The sequence below is a fragment of the Poecilia reticulata genome, linkage group LG23 (genome assembly GCF_000633615.1).
Source record: "Poecilia reticulata strain Guanapo linkage group LG23, Guppy_female_1.0+MT, whole genome shotgun sequence".
Taxonomy (NCBI): domain Eukaryota; kingdom Metazoa; phylum Chordata; class Actinopteri; order Cyprinodontiformes; family Poeciliidae; genus Poecilia; species Poecilia reticulata.
Genome location: NC_024353.1, coordinates 16,019,460 through 16,040,201, shown reverse-complemented (window position 1 = coordinate 16,040,201; position 20,742 = coordinate 16,019,460). Strand labels below are relative to the sequence as shown.

Sequence of the window (20,742 nt, the reverse complement as noted above, 5' to 3'; positions counted from 1 at the left end):
AGTGTGGCTGAGGTCAGCCTCCAGGAGGAAAGCTGGTGCCATTTTACAAAGCAAAGACACAGTTTGTGGGGGTGGGCACGTCCAAGTGATCCAACTGTGGGGAGCCCTGGGGTAGACCCAGAACAGGAGGGCTTTTATGCCCCATTTGGCACTGGCATCCTCTAGGAAACCCTGTAGGGGAGGCTGCTGAGCAAATGATACAGAGAGAACCATTTTTTAAAAGCAGCAAATTACTTCCAAAGTATTATCTGTTGGGTTTACATCAATGCCTCCAAAACTTGGCATATCAAAACAGGACAAGCTGCCATGAAAACAAAGAACATAGATCAGAAGGATTAATGAAGAAATGTTGCCTTCAGGTAAGGAAGTTGCAGCATTTCTCATATTCTGCACATGCAAACAAACAAATGCACATGGTGCATCATTACAGCACCGATCTATTGCCACATGATGAAAGACCGCAGGCCGCAGCCACACAGAGAACTCAGCTGACAGGAAAGGTTTGACTCTACGCCCAGACGCTCCGGTTGCTGCAAGAAGAAGCTGAGGCTTGAGACTGAAACACTCAAGAGATATACGTACAGTGTATGAGTGTGTGTGTGAGCCGGGGGGAGAAGCTTGAGGTCACACCAAAGGCAACAGACTTTATTCATCCTCCAATTACAAAACAGAGTTCACGTGCAGGAGATCTGATCCTCTTATCATGTCTTCACGCCGGCTATAATCATACACAGAGTTAGGAGGAGGCCAAGCGCTCATCGGAGAGCCGGGTGCTCTGCTGTTTCACAGGTAACACCACGCTGTCCGCATCATCAGGAAAGAGGCACACTGTGGCTAAGCAAACACGGCTAAAGAAAGGAATGCAAACGTTTAGTCGCTCAGAGTGATCATCCTGCAGCTTCGCCTCACACAGGATGTTTGCATGTGTCGGTTCACGGCTCTGATTTAAAGACCACAGTTTAGTTTTTGCGGTTCGCTCTAGTCGACTTCTTCGCACCGCAGCGCTTCTACAGCAAACCAATAGTGAGAGTACGGTGTGAATATTATTATGAATTGGGGTGCACCAATTTATTTGTGCCCATTACCTTAATTTTGGGAGATCGGTGATTGGCCGATTTTTACATGTGAAGCTGCTCTTATCCACCGCACTGATGTTATCAACCTCGGCAAAGGTCTAAAAGTCAACCACTGTGCTTTTATTTCACCTGGGTGACGCAGCTCCTCTTCAGAGCTGCAGTTTCAAGCTTCTGAGCTTCTGCCTCGCAGAGCAGCCCTCCCCTGCGACTCCTCCACTCAGCTCCTTCAGACCAGCCAGAAGCAATTTAACAAACACTTGGTAAAACTGTGCATCAGCTGAGCTCATAAAATGAGCTACTTCTCAATGCAACACTGGTAAAAACTTTGCTAAAGGCGGAGTTTGAGAAAGAACAGAAGTTTTTAAAGAGACAGAGGTCCAATTTAAAGGCATTAAGTAAAATTGGTTTCAAGTCATATTTGGTATATACAGCGTAAACTAAATTTCGAAGTCAAAGTAATATTTGGTTAACAATTAACTGTTAACAAAAGTTACAGTAACTTCATCGTGCTTTAAAATTTTTGATATTATTTGATTTCAAATTTATCGTCAGCGTTTTTACTGAGCAAGTTTCAAATAACTCCAATGAAAGAAATTAAAGTAAAACAAACCTGCTATTGTCCTTCACTGTACAGCAGGGCCAGCCAGGAAACTTTAATAACTGCAGTGTGTTTTTGTAAGGTTCTGTCAGGAGGAATGGATCAGAACTCCAGCAAACTAGTGTGATCTCAAATGGAAAAGTTGGGTCTGATTTAGCTTCAGACATTGAGGGAAAAAAATGTCTCTATGCGGTGTACGTAAACTTCTGGTTTCCATTGTAAATTAAAAAAAAGATTCATCTGGAATCCAGCTGCAGACAGACATCTGTAAGTTTTAAGCTCACAAGGTTCCATCCAGTGACCCGGCCGGTCAGACAGTCAGATGTCAGAACCGCCTTAAACATCCGTTTAACCACGGCCCTCTTTGGTGGGGAAGTAGCGACTGGGGGGAAAAGGCTGAGTCGGCTATTTTCAGTTTTGGTGATGTATTTACAGAAAAATAAAATCAAAACCAAGAACAAGAGTAAGCACAAGAGACAGAAAAGGGGCGTCTGAAAGAAAAATAATGTAGTAAAGATTTTTATGAATTATTTACTTTACAACAGCAAAGCTAAAATTCATTTGGTACTGGTTGTTTTGGAAAGTTTACCAAACCAGCCTAACTTGTAGAGGAAAGCATGTCTTATTCAATTCATACAATGTGCCTATTTATATAAAACTACAATGTGGCAGTGATTAATTAAAACTGCAGGTCAAAGACTTCAAAAAACATAGGAGATGATGGACATGAACTCGGATCCTTCAGGAAGGTCAAAGTCTTTTATGTTGGTGTCCAGTTTGCAATAAAATGTCATTTCCAACTAAATGATGAAGTGGCTTTTTTATGGTGCTTATTAATCGCTGAGCGCATTTCTTTTTGTTACCAAAGCTAGCCAAAACAGCTGCAGCAGGCCAAAATGATAAACCTGACTTCTGTGGTCTCTACATTCTATGGTTGTCTGGGCCGTTTCTTTAAAGCTCACCGAACTGAACAGAGTGTTCACATTTCATGTCAAGATGGATTTTAGGAGGTCAAGGCAGTAAAAAAAATCCTTAACGGTATCTACACTAAGGGTGTTTTCCTTTGGTTAGTGAGGAAAACATTCCACCTGTTGTTAACCAACCATAAGCATTTCCATCTTCTCCGGACGGTTTGTTCCTTGATTTTTGTCTTGTCTCCACGTACATCAGATTACCGAGAGTTAACGAGACGCTTCCGGCCTGGTCCGTCCGCCGCTCACGTACACACGGCTGGATGAGAGCAACATCCAGGAATGTGTGTTTTCCTGTCTAGATGTGTGGCTGGTAGCTGGAAAACACCAGACAACACATTCCAAAGGAGAGAGCTGCACTCAAACAACCAAACTAAACGTATGTAAGGTGACTAATGTCCAATTATCAAATTTTTTAGAATAATCGGTTACTTAAAGAAACGGCAGCTGCAGCTCTGCTTTATAGCCACCACTGCCGTCATTTGGACTGTTTTATCATTTCATGTAAAAAGTCAGTTTTTTACTGCAGATTTCTTTTAAACGGAGTACACCATATATGTATACATGTACTTTAGTTAAAAAATGGATCTCTTTAATATTTACCTTTGATTTGCTGCTTGTACACTTGAATTTCCCCACTATGTTAAAGTAAAGAACATTTAGTTTCTATTCTATTCAGATGTGGGTTTAAACTAACTTAATAGAGTTGTCTAGAAAGCACAAGAAGTCTAACAATGTTGGCCTCGTCATTGTTCTGTTTTCTTGTCATCATTCAGCGCATCAATAAAACCTACTGATCAAACCTTGTACAGGATTTTCTTCTGCTTTTGTAGAATAAATGCAATTGTAAACAATTTTTTATGGCCATTTCCATGGAAATAGTAAGAGTTCAGTGTAATTTCATCAGGGTGGGTAATAATTCTGACCTTAAATGAACATCTTCTGCGCCTGCAGGTCACTGCGGGGCAGCAGATTGTTCACGCATCAGCGCTTGCAGTGTGAACGTAGCTTTGGCTAGTCAAAGCAAAAGGTCACCAAAAGCTGATTCAATAATTCTTCATCAAGTCTGTGTAGTTAGGACGTTTTCAGGATTTGTTGAAAAAGTACACAACAAATCAATGGAGAGTTTGATTATTGAATGATGAGCTGCAACTGGCTCCAACACTGCGGTGAGAAAAAGCCATTGTTTCCTGTGAACTTTCAATGCACTTTATTGGCTCCGATTGTAGATAACGCCTGTCTGAGAGGTGATGATTAGCCCAGCGGGAGGAGAGGCGCGGGGGGGAGAGGGGCTGTAATTACATGTTCCTTTTTGGAGCTTAAAAAAGAAACTGAGCAGGCAGAGGCACGGCCAAGAGACGGCCGGTTCCGCCAGCTGATCTTCAGAGGAGTGGGAGATGTGTAGACCAATATGTAAGCACAGCTGACTTCAATCCAACAGCCGGCAGAATCTGCTCCGTTGTTGCAGAGAGATGAGAAGTGGTGGAGAGAAAAGGTCTGAGCGAAGCGGGCAGATGGTGAGAGTCGTGTTGGACGGGGTGTACTCGGGAACAGGATGACGCCTACAGCTGACTGTGCTTGGCGCCGATGCTCTGCTGCTTCCATCATGTTACAGAAAGGTACCAATTATAGCCGCCGTGTCTATCTGACACGGAAACATCTCCATCAAATGATTGTTTTGTTAGTTGAGTGTTTTACAAATACAGCTACTGTCAAATTAGCAACCTGGCTGGCAAGCTTTGACTTAAAGCTTAGCTGCCAAATATGAGATGTGGACTCGATCTGTGTGAGTTCAGACTGCTGGAAACTGGGGAACAAACCGTAACTAACAGCTTTGATGCTTTAGAGTTCAGTTATAAGCAAAGTATTAAGAAACTATGTTACCTTCAGTTATTATAAAACTGTTGTATAAAATAAGACATAAAAGATATTTTACTTTTTGATTTAACACCTTGACATTGGGTCTCTGTCTCTTTAAGAAACTCTTGTTCTTTCTGACACTCCACTTTCAGGAAGTCATCACAAAATGGCTCCCATTAACCCTTTAACAATGTTTTTAATCAGCGTTGCACTGAGAAGTAGCTCCTATAATGAGGTCAGCAGATGAACAGTTCCACCAGATGTTTGCTAATTGCTGCTGGCTAGTCTGAAGGAGTCATGGAGAGGTGCTCTGTAAGGTGGAAGGTCGTATGCTTGGAAATTGAAGCTCCTTGAAGGTGGTGTTACGTCCACCCAGGTGTTTTGAATAGCTGAATGGTCACCATGGAGATTAAAGGATTTCTCAAAACAAGGCAACATGCCAAGTATGTTTTTCACCCTATAAAAATTTGCTCTTTTCTACTTTGTTTCATTAAATATTGCATCTTTAAATTTATTGCTGAGCAGCTAAACAGAAAAGATTTCTAAAAAAAATTGTTTGGTGTTTTTAATTGGTAGGACACATGATTCCTCCAAGTACCTTTAACTTGTGAATTTGGCTTTCTGTGCAAAAGTTTGGACACCATTGCTATTTGCAGTGTTTGCGAGCTCTCTGCAATACAGCCAAATTAAAATATCAATCTATAATGTCTCATCTACAGATTTAAAAAATGCATTTAACATGTCATATAAAAAAATCAGCTTGATGGCCTTTTCATTTCCACTGAGATTTGGGGCTGTTTGCTCCAAATCAGTCTGACCTTTAATCATAACTTGACTGTCGGTTCATAGAACTGGCTGTACTGAAGTAGGAGGTCACCTTTAAGTTCTGGGGTAAGGTGGTCGGATATTAAAATTCCTTCAAGTAAATTTCATTTCAATTAATCAGCGCTTTGTCATTAGATTTTAGAAATGAGTCCAATCTGAAGTGAGTACTGCCAAAAGAACTGGCAGGTTAGAGGTCAGAGAGAAGAATAATTCCAAAATCCACAAAATACTTGCTATCAGCAATTATTTTGAAGGTTTTTAATAGTTTTTTTTTTTTTTTTAGATATATGCTTTCAAAAAGTAGAGAAAGCTGCAAAGAATAAATTCACAAAGACAGCTTGCCTATTCATCGTTTTTGTTTTGGAAACTCATTAAAAATTCTACAACATTTCTGGCGTCACAATGCTAGGAATAACCAATACTTTAAGCTCATCTTTAAAAGAAAATATTAATCTGAGCTGGCATCACTCACTGGCTAGCCACAATTTACGAGAAACACTCTGCACAGGGGGCTTCCGGGACATGTTGTCCCAGCGGTTCACTGGTTGCATGTACAGTAGTGCGTCTTGAAAGAGCGCAATGAAAACCTAGTGATGTATTTTAAATTAATATGCTAGAGCAAGGAGATACATTTACCCTCTGCAGTGAAGGAAATAGGTTGCTGAATTAAACATCATAAACAGGAAAAACAAACCAGCCTGCTTACTGTTGACCTAAATAGAGGAACATCAGGATGGAAAGGCTTTAAAAGCTTCAAGTCGTTAGAAGACTGCAGGTGGTTGGAACATTTATCTCAAAAGCGAAGCCATGACCTCCAAGCTTGGCAGAGGTCAGAATAACACAGTTAACTCCTCACCATGTGCTTCCTGTATCAGTGGGTTGTCTGATCCTCTAAAGCCAGGGTCATGACTTGCATCTGACCACCAAAGACAACATTTGTCATTAAAACGTAGCTCAGAATCTCTGGTTATCAGCTTGAATCAATAGTTTGTGATCATTCATTGTGACTCTGAACTTGAGAAATAATAATAGTACAGAAATCTTTATATTCCATAAGATTGTACGGGGTACATTACATTGGCTGTCGCATCAGTGTCTCCTTCATTTTTACGCCTGGAAAGGAAAGTTTAACCCCAACATGCAGTCTAGAACATTTATAAACTGCATAATAAAATGCAGTTTTATTATGCATTTTAGAATCAGACCCTTCAGCAACATGAGATGAGATGAATTTTCAACAGCGCACACAAAGTGTCTGCATAGATTAACAGGAAGTTAACTGTTTTATTCGGTTATTGCTGCATCATTTGAGAAGCACTTTGAACATCAATCTGGTAGCAGATGTGTATATGTGTAGTATATATACATATTAGTGTGACACGCACCTTCTAAGTGTTTTTTACTGTGGGGGCCGCAGGCCTCTGTGGGACCACCAAAGGGCGTTAGGGAGGCCTCAGAAAGTTGGAAGGATGATAAAAAAAATTCTAAAATGTAAATATATTTTTAAATATAAATTAAACAAACTTATTGAAATTTGCCATGCTCATCTTACTGATTGGCTGCCAGTCAAATTTATCAATCTGCTTTGCTTCTCAAGCTAGCAAAGAGGCAGCAGAATGAACAAGTTTCTGACAAGAAAAGGACAGGAAGAGCCAGGCTTCAGGTGGGTTACCTGGTTTATAACTTAATACTTCATCCAGCCACTGAACCCAGGTTAAAATGAGCAAAAGGAAAACCAGATTGAAAAACTTCACTGATGTAGTTTGAAGGCAGAGTAAAAAGAGTGAAACTCCATCCGCTGAAATATTCATCTCTGTGATTAATATTTCACTGTCAAATGACACCACTTGAGTTTACAGTGGAGGAAGCATCTTTATGAATGAGCAGCATGTTTATTTGAGCGTATAACCTTTATGAGTGTGTGTATGAAAGTGCGTTTAATCCTCGTCTGCTGCTGCTCTTACGACGCCACGGCCTAATCTCAGGATTAGGAGCCGATCTCACCCCGCTCAATCCTTCGTGCAGGAAGCACACACACACACACACACACACACACACRCACACACACACACACACACACACACACACCAGAGAACATGCTTACAAGACTTGAAGAGGGCAATTGTCCAAGGACTGACAGCAGAGAACAAAGACGCATGAAGTTATAATATGAGCCGACAAATTCATACGAAACAGCACAAACAAATGCAATATGAAGGGTTTTTCTAAAATAGTAAATAAAGTCTGACTCTATTTGAAGTGGGAAACATCCTCTGGGGTTTTGTGCAAAAAAGAAAGAAAGAAAAAAAAGACAATGTGCTCCCAACAACTGACATTCCTTGCATGACTAACATAACTATCTCAGTGGTGTGTGTGTATGTGTGTGTTCGTATAGCTACGGACGGCCGCTTGTGTGAGTATGCCCACACAAACTGGACTGAGGCAGAAAAGCCCTGGAATAAATGGATCGCCCTCAAAAGCAAGCAGACAATTAGAACCTCCAGTTTATGAGATCAGGTCAAAAACTTTGTTCCATTTTCATCTCCTCATACAAATACGTTAATATACAAGAAGAAAGCAATTATTATAGCAACAACTGGAACAATACAAGTTAGAATGGATGTGTAAATCGTGAAAACAATTCTATTTTTGTGTTAAAAAGCTAATTTGAAAAGAAAGGTAGTCTCCAAATGATTAACTGATACTTTTCTAGTCTTTAAGAGCGATTTAAAGCAATAATTTTGATTTTTTGTCTTTTTAGATTATTATTACTACTGAGAGAATATGAGCAGTCTGTTCCTGTAGCAAAAAACTCTGTTAGCATGTTCATGTCATATATGCACAGATTACCTAACACTGGCAGCAGTAGCTAGCGGCTACCTCTGGAGATGCACTGATCGGAGATCTGTGGATAATTTCTGGATTTTTCTTTAAAGTTTCAACATTTGTGATAGGACATTAAAATCTCAACCAAGTGACATCTAAACTTTTTGACCTGAGGGCCAAAATTGCCATGTTAAAAGCAATTATGGGATTTTTTTATTATTATTAAATTCAAAATTTCATGGCATTGTGTTATCTGTTCAAACAAAAAAACTAAAACATGCACAATTTTATTGAAACAAACAAAATAAATTTGATTTTGTTAGATGCAAAACATTAAAAGGGTCAGACAAACGTTTCCCTTTTTTTTTTGATGAGGGGATTTCAATGAAATATATGATGTATGAGGCTCTTTCTTCAAAGAAAAACGTTGATCAATTTTAACATCTGGCATGAAAATCTGAACCAGACAGCAAAAAAGTCTAAATATTAGACAGAGGTCCACTGCAGCACACTACAGTCAGCAGTGAGGAAAATGTGCTCTATTTCTGCACTTCTTTTAAAGTAAAAAAAACAACAACACACACTTAGTGGAAGAAACTATTTTCAGATTTTTTGTTTATTTTTTTATATATGTTCTGCTTTTAGACTAATGGGTCGTCTGAAAGGCCCAAACACAAAAGCCACACATGCACACACAAATAACTGGAAGCGGATACACACACACATACTCCTCTGATCAATAAAACATCGGCTCAACTAAGCATTACATAAAAAGAGAGAAAGACGCTGCAAGCTTCTGGAATGGTTGCCAAGAGCAACAGAGTCTCAGGCAGGCAGATGTCCAGAAGTTTAGATAGGCTCACCTTTAGACTCCAGTGTTCAAGCCATCGATACAAACACTGTTTTGTTCAATATGCCTCCATAATCCTAGCTTAAACATTTCAACAAGCTTGCCTCAAAAGCATGTGTTGTGTTTTTACACTATAACCCAATAATAAGATATTTCAGAGCACATCATACAAAGAAAGATTGATTCTCAGTTGTTTACGACTCTGGGAAGATAAAACAAGATTGTTTTTAGCCTGATGGAGTCATTGTTGGGAAAAAAACCCCCAAAGACAAACCACCATCCTCCAACAACTTCCTGTTGCCTTCTTTGTTTCTGACAGTAGTAACATATGACTGTTGATCAAGTGACTCGTGTGATGCAAAAAAGTGTTTCCATTGTAATTTAGCAAAATGCAGCTATTTCAATTTGGCCGGAAAACCCACCTCATCCTAGTGCAAAAACTTCTTATGTTACGAAGTGTCTTATGGTAAGAAACATGCCTTTTTTTTTTTTTTTAATTGCCATGTTTCAGAGGCGTCTTCAGATTCGTTGGAAGATTGACTGCTACAGGAGATGCTTCTCACCCGCAGCATTCCTGCCCACGACTCTTTGAAGATACTTTGGTCAAACAAGTTACAACCTTTAGGATAAATAAAGTTTTTTTGAATTGAAATCTAGAAATATCCATCTATCTATCTCTCATATATCTATTTTTTTATTATTATTTTTAAAGGACACAGAATGAAAAAACAAACTGAAGCCCCAACCATATCACACCAACACCACCCTTATTTGTCCAAAAATATATCAAGAATAGAAAGTGAGAGTGGGACTTTATGTTCTTTCATCACAGCAAGCAGTTTCTATGTTCCCTCTATATGCTCCATAATGCAGAGGCCGATCAATACTGACACAGACACAGAGAGGGGTAATTACTCCATCCTATGGGGGAGGAGTCAGAAGGGGCATCACTTCCACAACCCACAGCCTAGATCACAATGTGGGTCAATACACACACATTCAGATCCATGCAATGCCAGAACAACAACAAAAAATATCCTGTTGTTCCAGATGAAGGACAACAGATGTAAATGAAACTGGACATGAAAATAATAATAGCATGAAAACATCATCGTCATCACTCACTCACTCACTCACTCACTCACTCACATGGACTGATGAAAACTGTTGAGCAGAGTTGTTTCAATATCGTTCAAACACAGATTGCTCTCTGGAAAGATTACACCCTTTTACAACATCTCAGCGTTGCCAGGGAGACAGCAGGGGTGGTGCATTCCTGATGCTGATGCATGTATCCACAAATGAGGAGGGCAAACATGCAGAGAGCATGCCTGCTTCTAATGTGCCTTAATAAACATCAACAGGGTTTTAATGCAACAGGAGGAAGAAGTTCAGGTTCGGAGCAAAATGACTTTAATTGATCAAAGTGTTCTGTTGCTGGAGGCTTAGAAGTAAACACCCACTTGTGACTGAAAGCAGCCCTTGCTAGGGGGCAGTTTGCATACTTTTAAGATCCCTCCAGTTAAAAGGCATTGTGAAATAGTGCAGCATTATTATGGTAACATGCATCAAGTATAAAAACGAAATTTGTTTATCTTAAATTAGAAAGATCACTGATTACAGGAAAAAAATGGCATAAAGGTGCAACCATCATCCATGTTGTTCTGGTATTATATTTGTGCGTTTAAAATGATTTTGTTTGTAAATGTAATGTGAACAAACCAACGGCATCTCTATGGTAATGAAGTGAGCACAGCACGCACAATGGCATTGCTCTGGCTGAATTGTTTCTCAGCTATCGTTTCCTCTTCGTTCTCATCCCCACGCACCACACAGCCAGTTATTAACACTTCGTCCTTTTCCGTCGAGGCAGACGCAACGTCGCAGTGTTCATTATCGGACAGGCTGCGCGAGGACATTTGAGCTCGGCTTACCTGAAAATGGTAAATCCTGTCCCTCCAGGAAGGACTCTCCGGAGCTGCCAGGGCCGGATGCCCTCCTCGGCTTGACTTTATCCGCCCACCACGGTCAGCAGCGGCTCTTACAAAAAGAAAAAGAAAAGAAAAAAAAGCACAGCTCCGCTTGCGTTTTCGCGTTATGTACCAGAGGCTCCCACGGAGAGATAAATATCCTCGGAAACACACATAAAGTGAGGCGTGTTTGTAAACGAGGTGCCCGAAAAATGTCGTTTGTTCGGCGGCGGAGGCAATTTAAAGACGCTGGAGGAGGACCTAATGTCGACAAACACGGGAGTGGTGCAACCGCTAGCTACTGAGTCCCACGGCGAGGTGAGACAAACTTCCGTCGACTTTTCAAAATAAAACCACGCCCCTCTCTGCCTGGTGCGCTGTTTTCTGCGAGAGATTTCAAAAATAAAAGCGGTTTCTGCGTTTCCGGTCAAAGTGTTTGCATTAAAACACCAATGCTATAACTAAAGCGACGAGGGCGCACAAGTTTAACTGTCAAATTCAAGGAGGAAGCCGTTGCGCTTAGAAAAACAGAGGCCAGACAGAAGAATATAGATATAGTAATATCATAGTCTAAATTGTAGCACTTGGCACCAGAGCACAGGACATGTTTAGCATAAAACAAACACAGCACGTTTGTAAACCTGCTGGTGTTGCAGCAGGGCATGGTCAGTTTATTCACCATGACAAAGTGTAAAAAGAAAATAAAAACGAAAGTTGAAGTACAACAGGACCCTGTGACATGGTAATGACCCAAAACACACTGACCTGGCTGAACCATTGCAGGGCAGGAGTGGCCACAATTCCAAAAAGTTTGCCAACATGGAAAGCATAAAACATTTTTCACTTATTAGCCAAGTTTTCTTGCTTTTTTCATGGTAAAGACTGCAAACTTCCTGTGAAGATTTATTTACCTGGGCTAAATGAACCAAGTATTTTTGAAGCAACAAATTGTTTTTGCATTTTTATTAAATCGTTTGTGGCCCACATTGTTCATTTGACAGCTTTGGTCCATTCGGGAAAACGTTTGGGCACCTCCTGAATTCAACCAAAGTAGATTAGATCCTTTTTAAGGTGCCCGGATTTTATATGAAGATAAGTTTAATCGTTATAATTTATCTGTAGTTAAATCACTTTCTTTTTCAGATGCATGTAAGAGATTGGACTATCCTATGTGACAACCCCTTCACGAAGTTTTTCATTTAGGTCTCAGTGTTTTACAAATACAATTATAAGTCACAATATGATTTCAAAAACTACTTCACAACTATCAAAACTTTTTGATAAATTTTTATAGTAGTCATACTATTTGATGATGTTTGATCATATATATTAAAAAAAACTTTTATTTTTTGTCTAATATTGTTAATTTCATTATACATTTTCATTCTTGTTACTCATTTTACCGGACTTTGAAGGTGGCTTGGAAGTTAATTTTGTTGTGTTGTGGCACCCCCTGCTGGGCAAATTATTTTTAACAGTTTCTCATATAAAATGCGCCATTTCTATTTTATTCAGTGCAGACAAGTTATGAAAATAGCTTGGAATAAAATCCTCACCAAATCACATTTTTGACCACTATCTTTGCTCTATAATGACGCGTTTGTCTGTGTCCATATAAAACTCTTTTCCTTCTCAAAAACTAATAAGCTGATAAAACGCACGAAATGGTTGAGTAGTTGAAGTTACAATTATAGCTTGTATTGGACTTTATATAAGGTCTGTTTCAGCAACATAAATTATTTGGCAGTGATCATTTATTTGGATTCATATATGTTGTTATAACATATATGAATCCAATATATTGGATTCATTTAAAACTAATACGTGCCTTCATGTCGCTTCCATTTGTGCTTACGTATTTGCCTTAAATTTGACATTCGATGTTCTGAATAAAGCTTAAAAAGTGTTTCCTAACAGCGACCCAAAGTCCACCTTTAACAACTCTGTAGCGACCGCTACGTAACGTCAGTCCGTACGTACGTGTGATGTCATTGGTGGAGACCTTTCCCCCAGTACAACCAGCATAGAGGAAACCTTTGTCTGTCGGTCTCTGAGAGAGGACAGCTGGTAGCGGGGAAGATGTCTCGGGCTGCGGAAAGACTCCGGACGGTGATCCATCATCTGGACGGAGCTTCGGCTTCGATTGTATCCTTTCGTTCTGTTGAGACATCCGAATGTTCTTGAACGTGTTCCAGGAGGAGGACACCGAGCTCCCATAGCGGCTGAAACACAGGCAGCGGTCAGGGCTAGACGTTTCCGTCTGGTTTAAAAGAGCGTCACAATTCGGCTGTTTTAGGAGGATTTTATTTATAATTTATTGATTCTGGCAGTTCTGCTGACCTGGTTCAGTTGCGTCTTTCGATAGTGGTGGACCATCGCATATTTATCGTTCGAATTCGTCCTTAATGTTCGCTTATAGACGAATTCGAATTAAAAAAGGATACCCATCTTCTCACTTTTTCATTTATAAAATAACATACATTTCGCAATATTACGTAAAACTGAAGGAAGCACAATAACTATATAACACTGTATCCAAAGAAAAAACCTGTCTAATTAAAAAAAAAGAGAGAGAGAAGAAGTAGCTTATTGTCATTCACCCTTTCAATGGTATTCAATTTTGACTACGGTGTTCCCCAAGGCTCGTTTTAGTTTTATTCTCCTTTAACAGGCTCAATTTTCAGAAAACCTAATATGGCCTTTCGCTGTTTTGCAGATGATATGCTCTGCTTGTCTGAAAGTTTCATGACTGTCATGACATGCTAACAACTCAATGTCCAAGCAGCAGACTCTATTCCACAGTAACATTATCCTGGATGACATCATCAGTTGTTGGCCAACATAGCAAAAGCAAATACACCACATTTGCTTTTGTTCTTTTAATCTGTCTGGCTGTACGGTTAGAAAGTCAGTCAGAGAAATGTTGGAGTACAGGATGCGAAGGGTGGAAGAGAGGGTTTGAACTTCCTCCTTCTCTCTCTACTCTTTGGTCCTGCTCTGCATCCATGAAGCCTCCCTTCAAACTGGGTTATGAAACGGGACGTTATCCACAAAGAAATCAATGGTCCGGACAAAGTCCAAACCTCAGATTGAATTAAATACTGTTACACAACTTCAAAATAGATAAGAATATGAAAGAACCTGCACAAACATTGTCTACGTATCTAGTTTTTCCTTAACCGATTTTCAGAGAGCCTCCCCAACATCCGCTCAGACCCTCACCTACAGCCCCCCTCAGAAACTGAGGTAGGAGGAAGCACCTTGCTGCTCTCTCACCTTTGACCCAGTTTGTTGAGTCCAGTTTCCCTTTTTGCAAGGACTTTTGCACAAAGTCCATAAAAAAAACAGTATGATTTTTCCAACCTAACATCCTGGAAACATTTCTTTGTCTTAAACACAAACAGTTCATCTGCTTTCTGAGTAACAGATGTCAGCCATTTAAAGTAGCTTTGTTTCAAATCTAATTTGTGCCATCCCGTTGTTGCACAGATACTCATTTGATACAGGCATACTGACGCCAGAGCAGCGGCTCTTCTACGAGGAAAATGGCTTCCTCCTCATCAAGAATCTGGTGTCTGAGACGGACATCGACAGGTTCAGGTACAGCTGAGTTTCTAAGGTTCCAAACGTAATCACACCCCATTCTTTTTGCTTCTTGCATTTTCTTACTTCAAACACACAAACAGCTGAGTCTCTCGTTTTTATCTGATGAATGAATTAAGAAAAATATTTATTGATCTTGAGCCTCCACTGATTCAGTACTGCCCAGCTGTCATTACCACTGTTGGTCTGTTGCCTCTTTAATACCCGTTCTTCGTGGACGTGGCTTCATCCAGGTCTCCTCCAGTCCGTCCCGGTCAGATTTGTCACCTTTTGCAGATCTTGCGCCATTCTTCTGTTTTTCGTAACCACTTTATGGATTGGTAAAAGTCGGATATTGCGCCTAGACAATTTGATTGGCAGTAGGCTGCATTTATTGATGGTCCGTCATTGCATCAGTGAAGTTCTTATAAACTCCTTGAACAACCACCATTTTTGACCTGCAATGGCAGCGTAGCAGTTGGTGAACTGCAAATCGATAATTCCATGGTCAAAACTTGAGGTCCAAGACTTTTTCATCAGTTGTGGCAGAAGAACGCATGCAGTGTCAACTGGACAGGGCAACGCTCAACAAATATAGTAGTAGTAGTAGTAGTTAGTAGTTAAAACTTTATTGTCATATTGCATACACAAGGTGAATACAAAACGAAATTTCGTTGCATACAGCTCAGGACAGTAAATATGTATATAAATATAGAAAATATAGAGTGAAGGAATAACAGTAAAAGAGTTCTTTGTTCTGTGCAAGAGGAGATATAATGTGGAGACCAGATTTTCAAGTGCAATACGGTTGGGAGTTCAGCAGTCTGATGGCAAGTGGAAAAAAGCTGTTTCGGAACCTGGATGTCCTGCACCGGATGATTCGAAACCTCTTTCCAGAGGGCAGCAGGGAGAACCATCCATGCTGTGGGTGAGAAGGGTCTCTGACGATGTTTCGGCCTCGGGACACGCAGCGCCGGGATGAAAGGTCTTGAACGGAGGGAAGGGTGGCCCCCATGATCCTCTCTGCTGTCCGCAYCACTCTCCTCACKTTCTTCCAGTCGGAGACGCTRCAACCACCACACCACACAGAGAGGCAGCTGGTCAAAATGCTCTCTATGGTGCTTCTGTAGAACGTCTTGAGGATGGGTGGGGGCAAGTGTGCTCGTCTCATCCTCCGCAGGAAATACAGACGTTTCTGTGCCTTCTTGACTAGATTATATACCACAAGATTTCAGAGAAACTGGCCACCCAATGGTGTAGATGCAACCAGGCTTCTTAGCACTTACAATGTAGACACCTCCATGTAGGCTACAACCGAACAAGATGTTAACCGGCCGGAAAGAGACTCGACAACATTTGCCTGTTCTTTGCAAAATAGCTCAAAGCTGGTCAGATTGGATGGGAAAAAACATACATTAACTAACTTTGCTACAAATTCTCAATCAGATTGTGGTATGGAATTTGATTAGGCAACTGAAACACTTGAAAATGCTTTAATTTAGCCACACATCTGTACCTCTCACTGTACATTGGACTTTTATTATAAGATACATAGAAGTTTGTGGTTGTAAAACAAAAACACTACAAGTCACTCAAACTACATACTATTTATTGCTTAAAGGATAGTAAATGCATTTAGTTCATTCCTGGAGTAGTTCAAAGTTTAAATCCTCGTCACAGTCAGGCGTCAGACTTCTTTAATGTGTATTTGGATCTTCTTTAGGAAGGAGTTCGAACGGATCTGTCGGCAGGAAGTCAAAGTTCCGGGCCTGATCGTGATGAGGGACGTGGCAATCGCCAAGTCAGAGTTTGTCCCGGATCAGAGAGCCGTGTCCAAACTCCAGGACTTCCAGGAAGACCCCGAGCTGTTCCGTTACTGTGCCTTACCTCAGGTACGGCAACGCGAACAGACTCAGATACGGCCCTGAAGGCGTATCTGGAAGAAGACGTTCTTCCAGGTGTCTTGTCAGTGACACCTGGATCTACAAACAAGGCCAGGATAAACTCTGGAGTTTAATTTGCCTTTCCCTTAGAATAAACTAAGGGAAATACAGGACAGTGCAAAAATGTTGGAAGTTTTTCATAAATTTTTTTGTAAAAGACCAGGATACACTTGTGCATAATTGTGAAGCAGAAGGGGGAAAAAAACATCTAGATATAAATAAACTACCAGTAATTAATGCTGCAAAGAATAGAATAGAATTTGTGTGGCAGAAATGCAACACCAAACACCTTCACTTTCAAACATGCTAGTGCCAGCATCATGCTGAACAGGAAACGGAGTTTGGAAATAAAAAACTGTTGGATTCTGATTAATCTAAACATGTTGTGAGAACGTTGGGCTTTCAAAAGTAGCGCTTAAAATTACTCAACACATCACAATTTTACCATGTAGAATAATTTCAAAAGTGTATTTTACATGATCAAAACAGACATAAAGAGGCGAAGAAAAAGGGATTATGCTGACCTTTCAAAATAAAAGGCTACAAAATAAGGCTTTCAAAATAAAAGTCAGCTGGAGAAAGCGAAAATGTTTTCTGTCCCAATTTAAAGGAGTATTTTATAATCAAAATACTTTAAGCAGTTTATGCAGTTGTTCAAATTCACACGGGTCTGAGTCCAAAGCTTAAAGAGACTCCTCAAAATCAACAACTCGGTAGTTTATAGAGTAGAAATTTCTCAGACGTACTAGAGGACCTAAACAGGATAAACAGGGATGATGCTGGCCTCTCAAAGTAAAGTTCAAAGAAAATCAACTAAATAATTTGGAGTCTAGCTTAATTTTCTTTGTTGTTCAGTTGCTATAAAGGTAAATTAGGATTCCAAAAGGGCTTCAAAGGCCCACGCTGCTACGGTTATGATCTAAACCAGACATTAAAAAAGGAGCTGAACAATATTAAGCTCCAAGTAGCCGACACCAAAGTTTATAAGGAGTTTTCCTGACCTGGTCTACGTGCTCTAATGAGGGTGGAACAGCCACAGTGGAAGAAATGGATTCTCATGTGGATGAGTGTTCATTACACCTTGAAATGATCCATGTTTTAAATAAACACAATTTATTTGTCTGTTTTTTTTTAAAACAGACACACACAAAAAATACATCTGTAATATATTTTTTTGCTTTTAAAAAAATAAAATCCGCAATATCTTAGTTTTTTTTTTTTGCTTAAAAACACTACTGAACCCGTCTGGTGTCTCTGTGCGGCAGATCCTGAAGTATGTGGAGTGTTTCACTGGACCCAACATCATGGCCATGCACACCATGCTGATCAACAAGCCTCCTGATGCAGGTGATGCAATCACCCCTCCACTACTGTGCTTTAGCGTTAGCATTAACCCAGCCTGGCTGTGAACCTCATCCTGACAGCTGCTGCTGCTTCTGTCGTTCCAGGCAAGAAGACGTCTCGCCACCCGATGCACCAGGATCTGCACTACTTCCCCTTCCGGCCGACAGATCGCATCGTCTGCGCCTGGACCGCCATGGAGCGAGTGACCAGGCAGAACGGCTGCCTTGTGGTCCTGCCCGGAACGCACAAAGGCACCTTGAAGGAACACGACTACCCCGACTGGGAGGTAACGCCCCTGGAGCCGACCTCAGAGCCCCACCGGGAACTTCAGTAAACGTGCTTCACCAGGGCTGTGTGTTCTCAGGGAGGGGTGAACAAGATGTACCACGGGGTGCGGGACTACGACCCCAACCACCCCAGGCTGCACGTGGAGATGGAAAAGGGCGACACGGTGTTCTTCCATCCCCTCCTCATCCACGGCTCCGGCATGAACCAGACGCAGGGCTTCCGCAAGGTACCGAGTGTGTCAGGAAAGCCGGTCCTGATCACAGAGATGCCGATGTTCGGGGCAGAGTTCCAGCCTCAAAGAATGTTGTTAGATATGGTGCATTCACGGGTCAGAAAGAGGTTGGAAATTTGAGGCTCATCAAGCTGAAAACAGGTGACTTTGCAGTCCTCCTAAGTATCCAACAATAAACTTAATCTATTCATCGTTTTTTTAAGAGGTAAATAAAATACACTGAGATTGTACTGGACACAGGTTTATTATTTTGAATCAGTTTGCGTCTTTTGAAGGCAGGTGGCAGCACTTTATGCTTCAAACATGATGCAGGCAGGGGCTCATTTTTCATTCAGAAAATTGTAAAAAAGAACTTAAATATCTGCAGCATTATTCCTACATAACAGAGAACAAATAACCCCAGGGTGTTGAAAACTATTGTAAATTATCATTTAATAATGGAAAATGTTGTGAAGACGAGACATTTCTCTTTTAACCACCAGACTCGTTGCACTTATTTCTACGCTGATCTTAGTGACACAAATCTTCGGCTAATGAATTTATTATTTTTTTCATTTATTATTATTTTTTTCATTGTAGATAAATGTAAACATTATGTTGTAGTGGCAAAATGGTTATGAAAAGTTGAGATTCAGACCTGATGGATGCAACAGGGTTATTGCACCATTTTTGCACTGTCAATTTTATTATTTTTTAAATCTATTTACATATATGTTGTTGACAAAGTGTGCAGGATATATACGATAAAAATGTATGTAGGAAAAGCATAGAAATAATTCTTCACTGTCTAATTTTTTTTATTGCTATTTTGTCCCATTTTGGTATCGATAACCAGGGCAGGTCCAATTTAGAGCTGGAAAAATATTCATAGGTAAAGTTAGGATTTTTTAAAATGCAGTTGGAAACATTAGAGCGGGTTTACAATACGAAAGATGACAGTTTCTGAAATGTGTGTGTGTGTGTGTGTGTGTTTCCCAGGCCATCTCCTGCCACTACGCCAGCGGAGATTGCTTCTACATCGACGTGAAGGGAACCACGCAGGAAAACATCGAGAATGAGGTGAAAGAGATCGCGCAGAAGAAATACGGGATGAACGAAGTGGCCTTCAAGGTTAGACATCCAAGCTCTGCCTCTGTGTTGGTCTCATACTTTTTCATTACTGTTTATATTTAATCTTAACCGGCCGTCTCACAAAACACCTGAGCTCACTCATCAGCATCAATGCCGCCCTGTAGATGGGCTTCTAAGTTTATCCCTGCAAGCGCATTCCTAAACTCTTGAGACTCCTGACGGAATTCCTTTATTACATCTGGATAATGCAGAACAATGTTTTTAGCTAGGCAACGTCCCTGGACGTCACGCGGATGACACCTGAATCCGACCGTTTCCATGTGCATTTATAATATCGCGCGTCGCTCATTTCTGAACCTCGGAGCCCTTAATCTGCACTGGTGCATCATCTGTTTATGGATATCACAGCCTCATGACTATATTTTGGACCTTGTCAAAGAATAGTGCAAGAAATTAAAAACAGAAGCATTATGTGTCTGCATCATTAGCTGCATATATGTTGAGAGCTTCAAGGACGTGTGTTCGGACACCTGCAGAAGACTTTTCACTGCACTGTCTGGGAATATACCAGAAATAATAGTGAACTGGGTTTGTGTGCTTTCTCCATAGGATACGTGGGCCTTCAGGGGTCGCCTGGTGCAGGGAGAGAGGACTTCACTCTGAGGACTCATCGACCGCTGAAGGACAAGAGGAAAAAAAAAAAGAAAAAAACTAATGTACTAAGCTCCTTCACCAAAATTGAAAGGAAAGGGATATTATTCAAACAACAGATTGTAAGTTAAGATAGATAATCATGAGTAAATCATTACAAATGTCATGTATGTAAGAGAGGGAGGTTGAAATGAAGGTACGATGGATGAAGAAACAATGAAATCAACGTTGAAATGACTGTAGCACTTTACGCCAGCAGAGGCCTTGATCTTCCTTAGAGCATTATTACCAACATGCTAACTGAGATTTTTAAGGTTTTAATGCTATTTTAAGAGTGTGTGAGTATTTTTTTAACCTTATAAACAATAAAGTAATTTATGGTGACTGATAAATTCAGCAATGACTGGAATCAGTTTTGTTTTCTTCAGAATATGACTGGAATAACACAAAAGCCAACATTTACATCATTAATTCAGACGCACTACACATGTCAATGATTTAATGAACTAAATTCATCTCATAAAGTAAGAAAATGTGGGTTTGGTTGGATTAGTTTGTTGTAAAAATGCTCCTGGCCAATAAATCTGGTACAGTGGAAAGTCTTCATTCCCCTTTAAAAGGTCCCACATTTGTAAGGAGAATTCATTTGTGGGAC

General features: G+C 40.4%; 2 protein-coding genes across 2 annotated transcripts in view; one reads left to right on the top strand and one right to left on the bottom strand.

Moving 5' to 3' along the window:
* The window catches only part of cdk17 (cyclin dependent kinase 17), a 41,399-nt gene extending 29,952 nt beyond the window's left edge, over window positions 1-11,447 (bottom strand). Inside the window, exon 1 of the mRNA XM_008401462.2 lies at window positions 10,941-11,447. The gene's annotated coding sequence lies outside the window, so the exon portion shown is untranslated. The remainder of the gene's footprint in view (window positions 1-10,940) is intronic.
* Window positions 11,448-12,918: 1,471 nt separating this feature from the next.
* Window positions 12,919-20,483, top strand: phyh (phytanoyl-CoA 2-hydroxylase). The gene is made up of 9 exons (XM_008401459.2): window positions 12,919-13,121; window positions 14,167-14,222; window positions 14,466-14,576; window positions 16,282-16,450; window positions 17,767-17,848; window positions 17,950-18,131; window positions 18,210-18,359; window positions 19,344-19,475; window positions 20,046-20,483. The coding sequence occupies exons 1-9, from the start codon at window positions 13,056-13,058 to the stop codon at window positions 20,097-20,099; spliced, it is 1,002 nt and encodes a 333-aa protein (XP_008399681.1). The 5' UTR covers window positions 12,919-13,055; the 3' UTR covers window positions 20,100-20,483.
* The last annotated feature ends 259 nt before the right edge of the window (window positions 20,484-20,742 follow it).

What these genes read in the sequence shown, in the direction of transcription:
- phyh (XM_008401459.2), top strand. Translation starts at nt 13,056, where the DNA reads ATGTCTCGGGCTGCGGAAAGACTCCGGACGGTGATCCATCATCTGGAC. An exon ending in CAACAAGCCTCCTGATGCAG is followed by an intron (nt 17,849 to 17,949) that starts GTGATGCAATCA and finishes CTGTCGTTCCAG; the next exon opens with GCAAGAAGACGTCTCGCCAC. An exon ending in ACGACTACCCCGACTGGGAG is followed by an intron (nt 18,132 to 18,209) that starts GTAACGCCCCTG and finishes GTGTGTTCTCAG; the next exon opens with GGAGGGGTGAACAAGATGTA.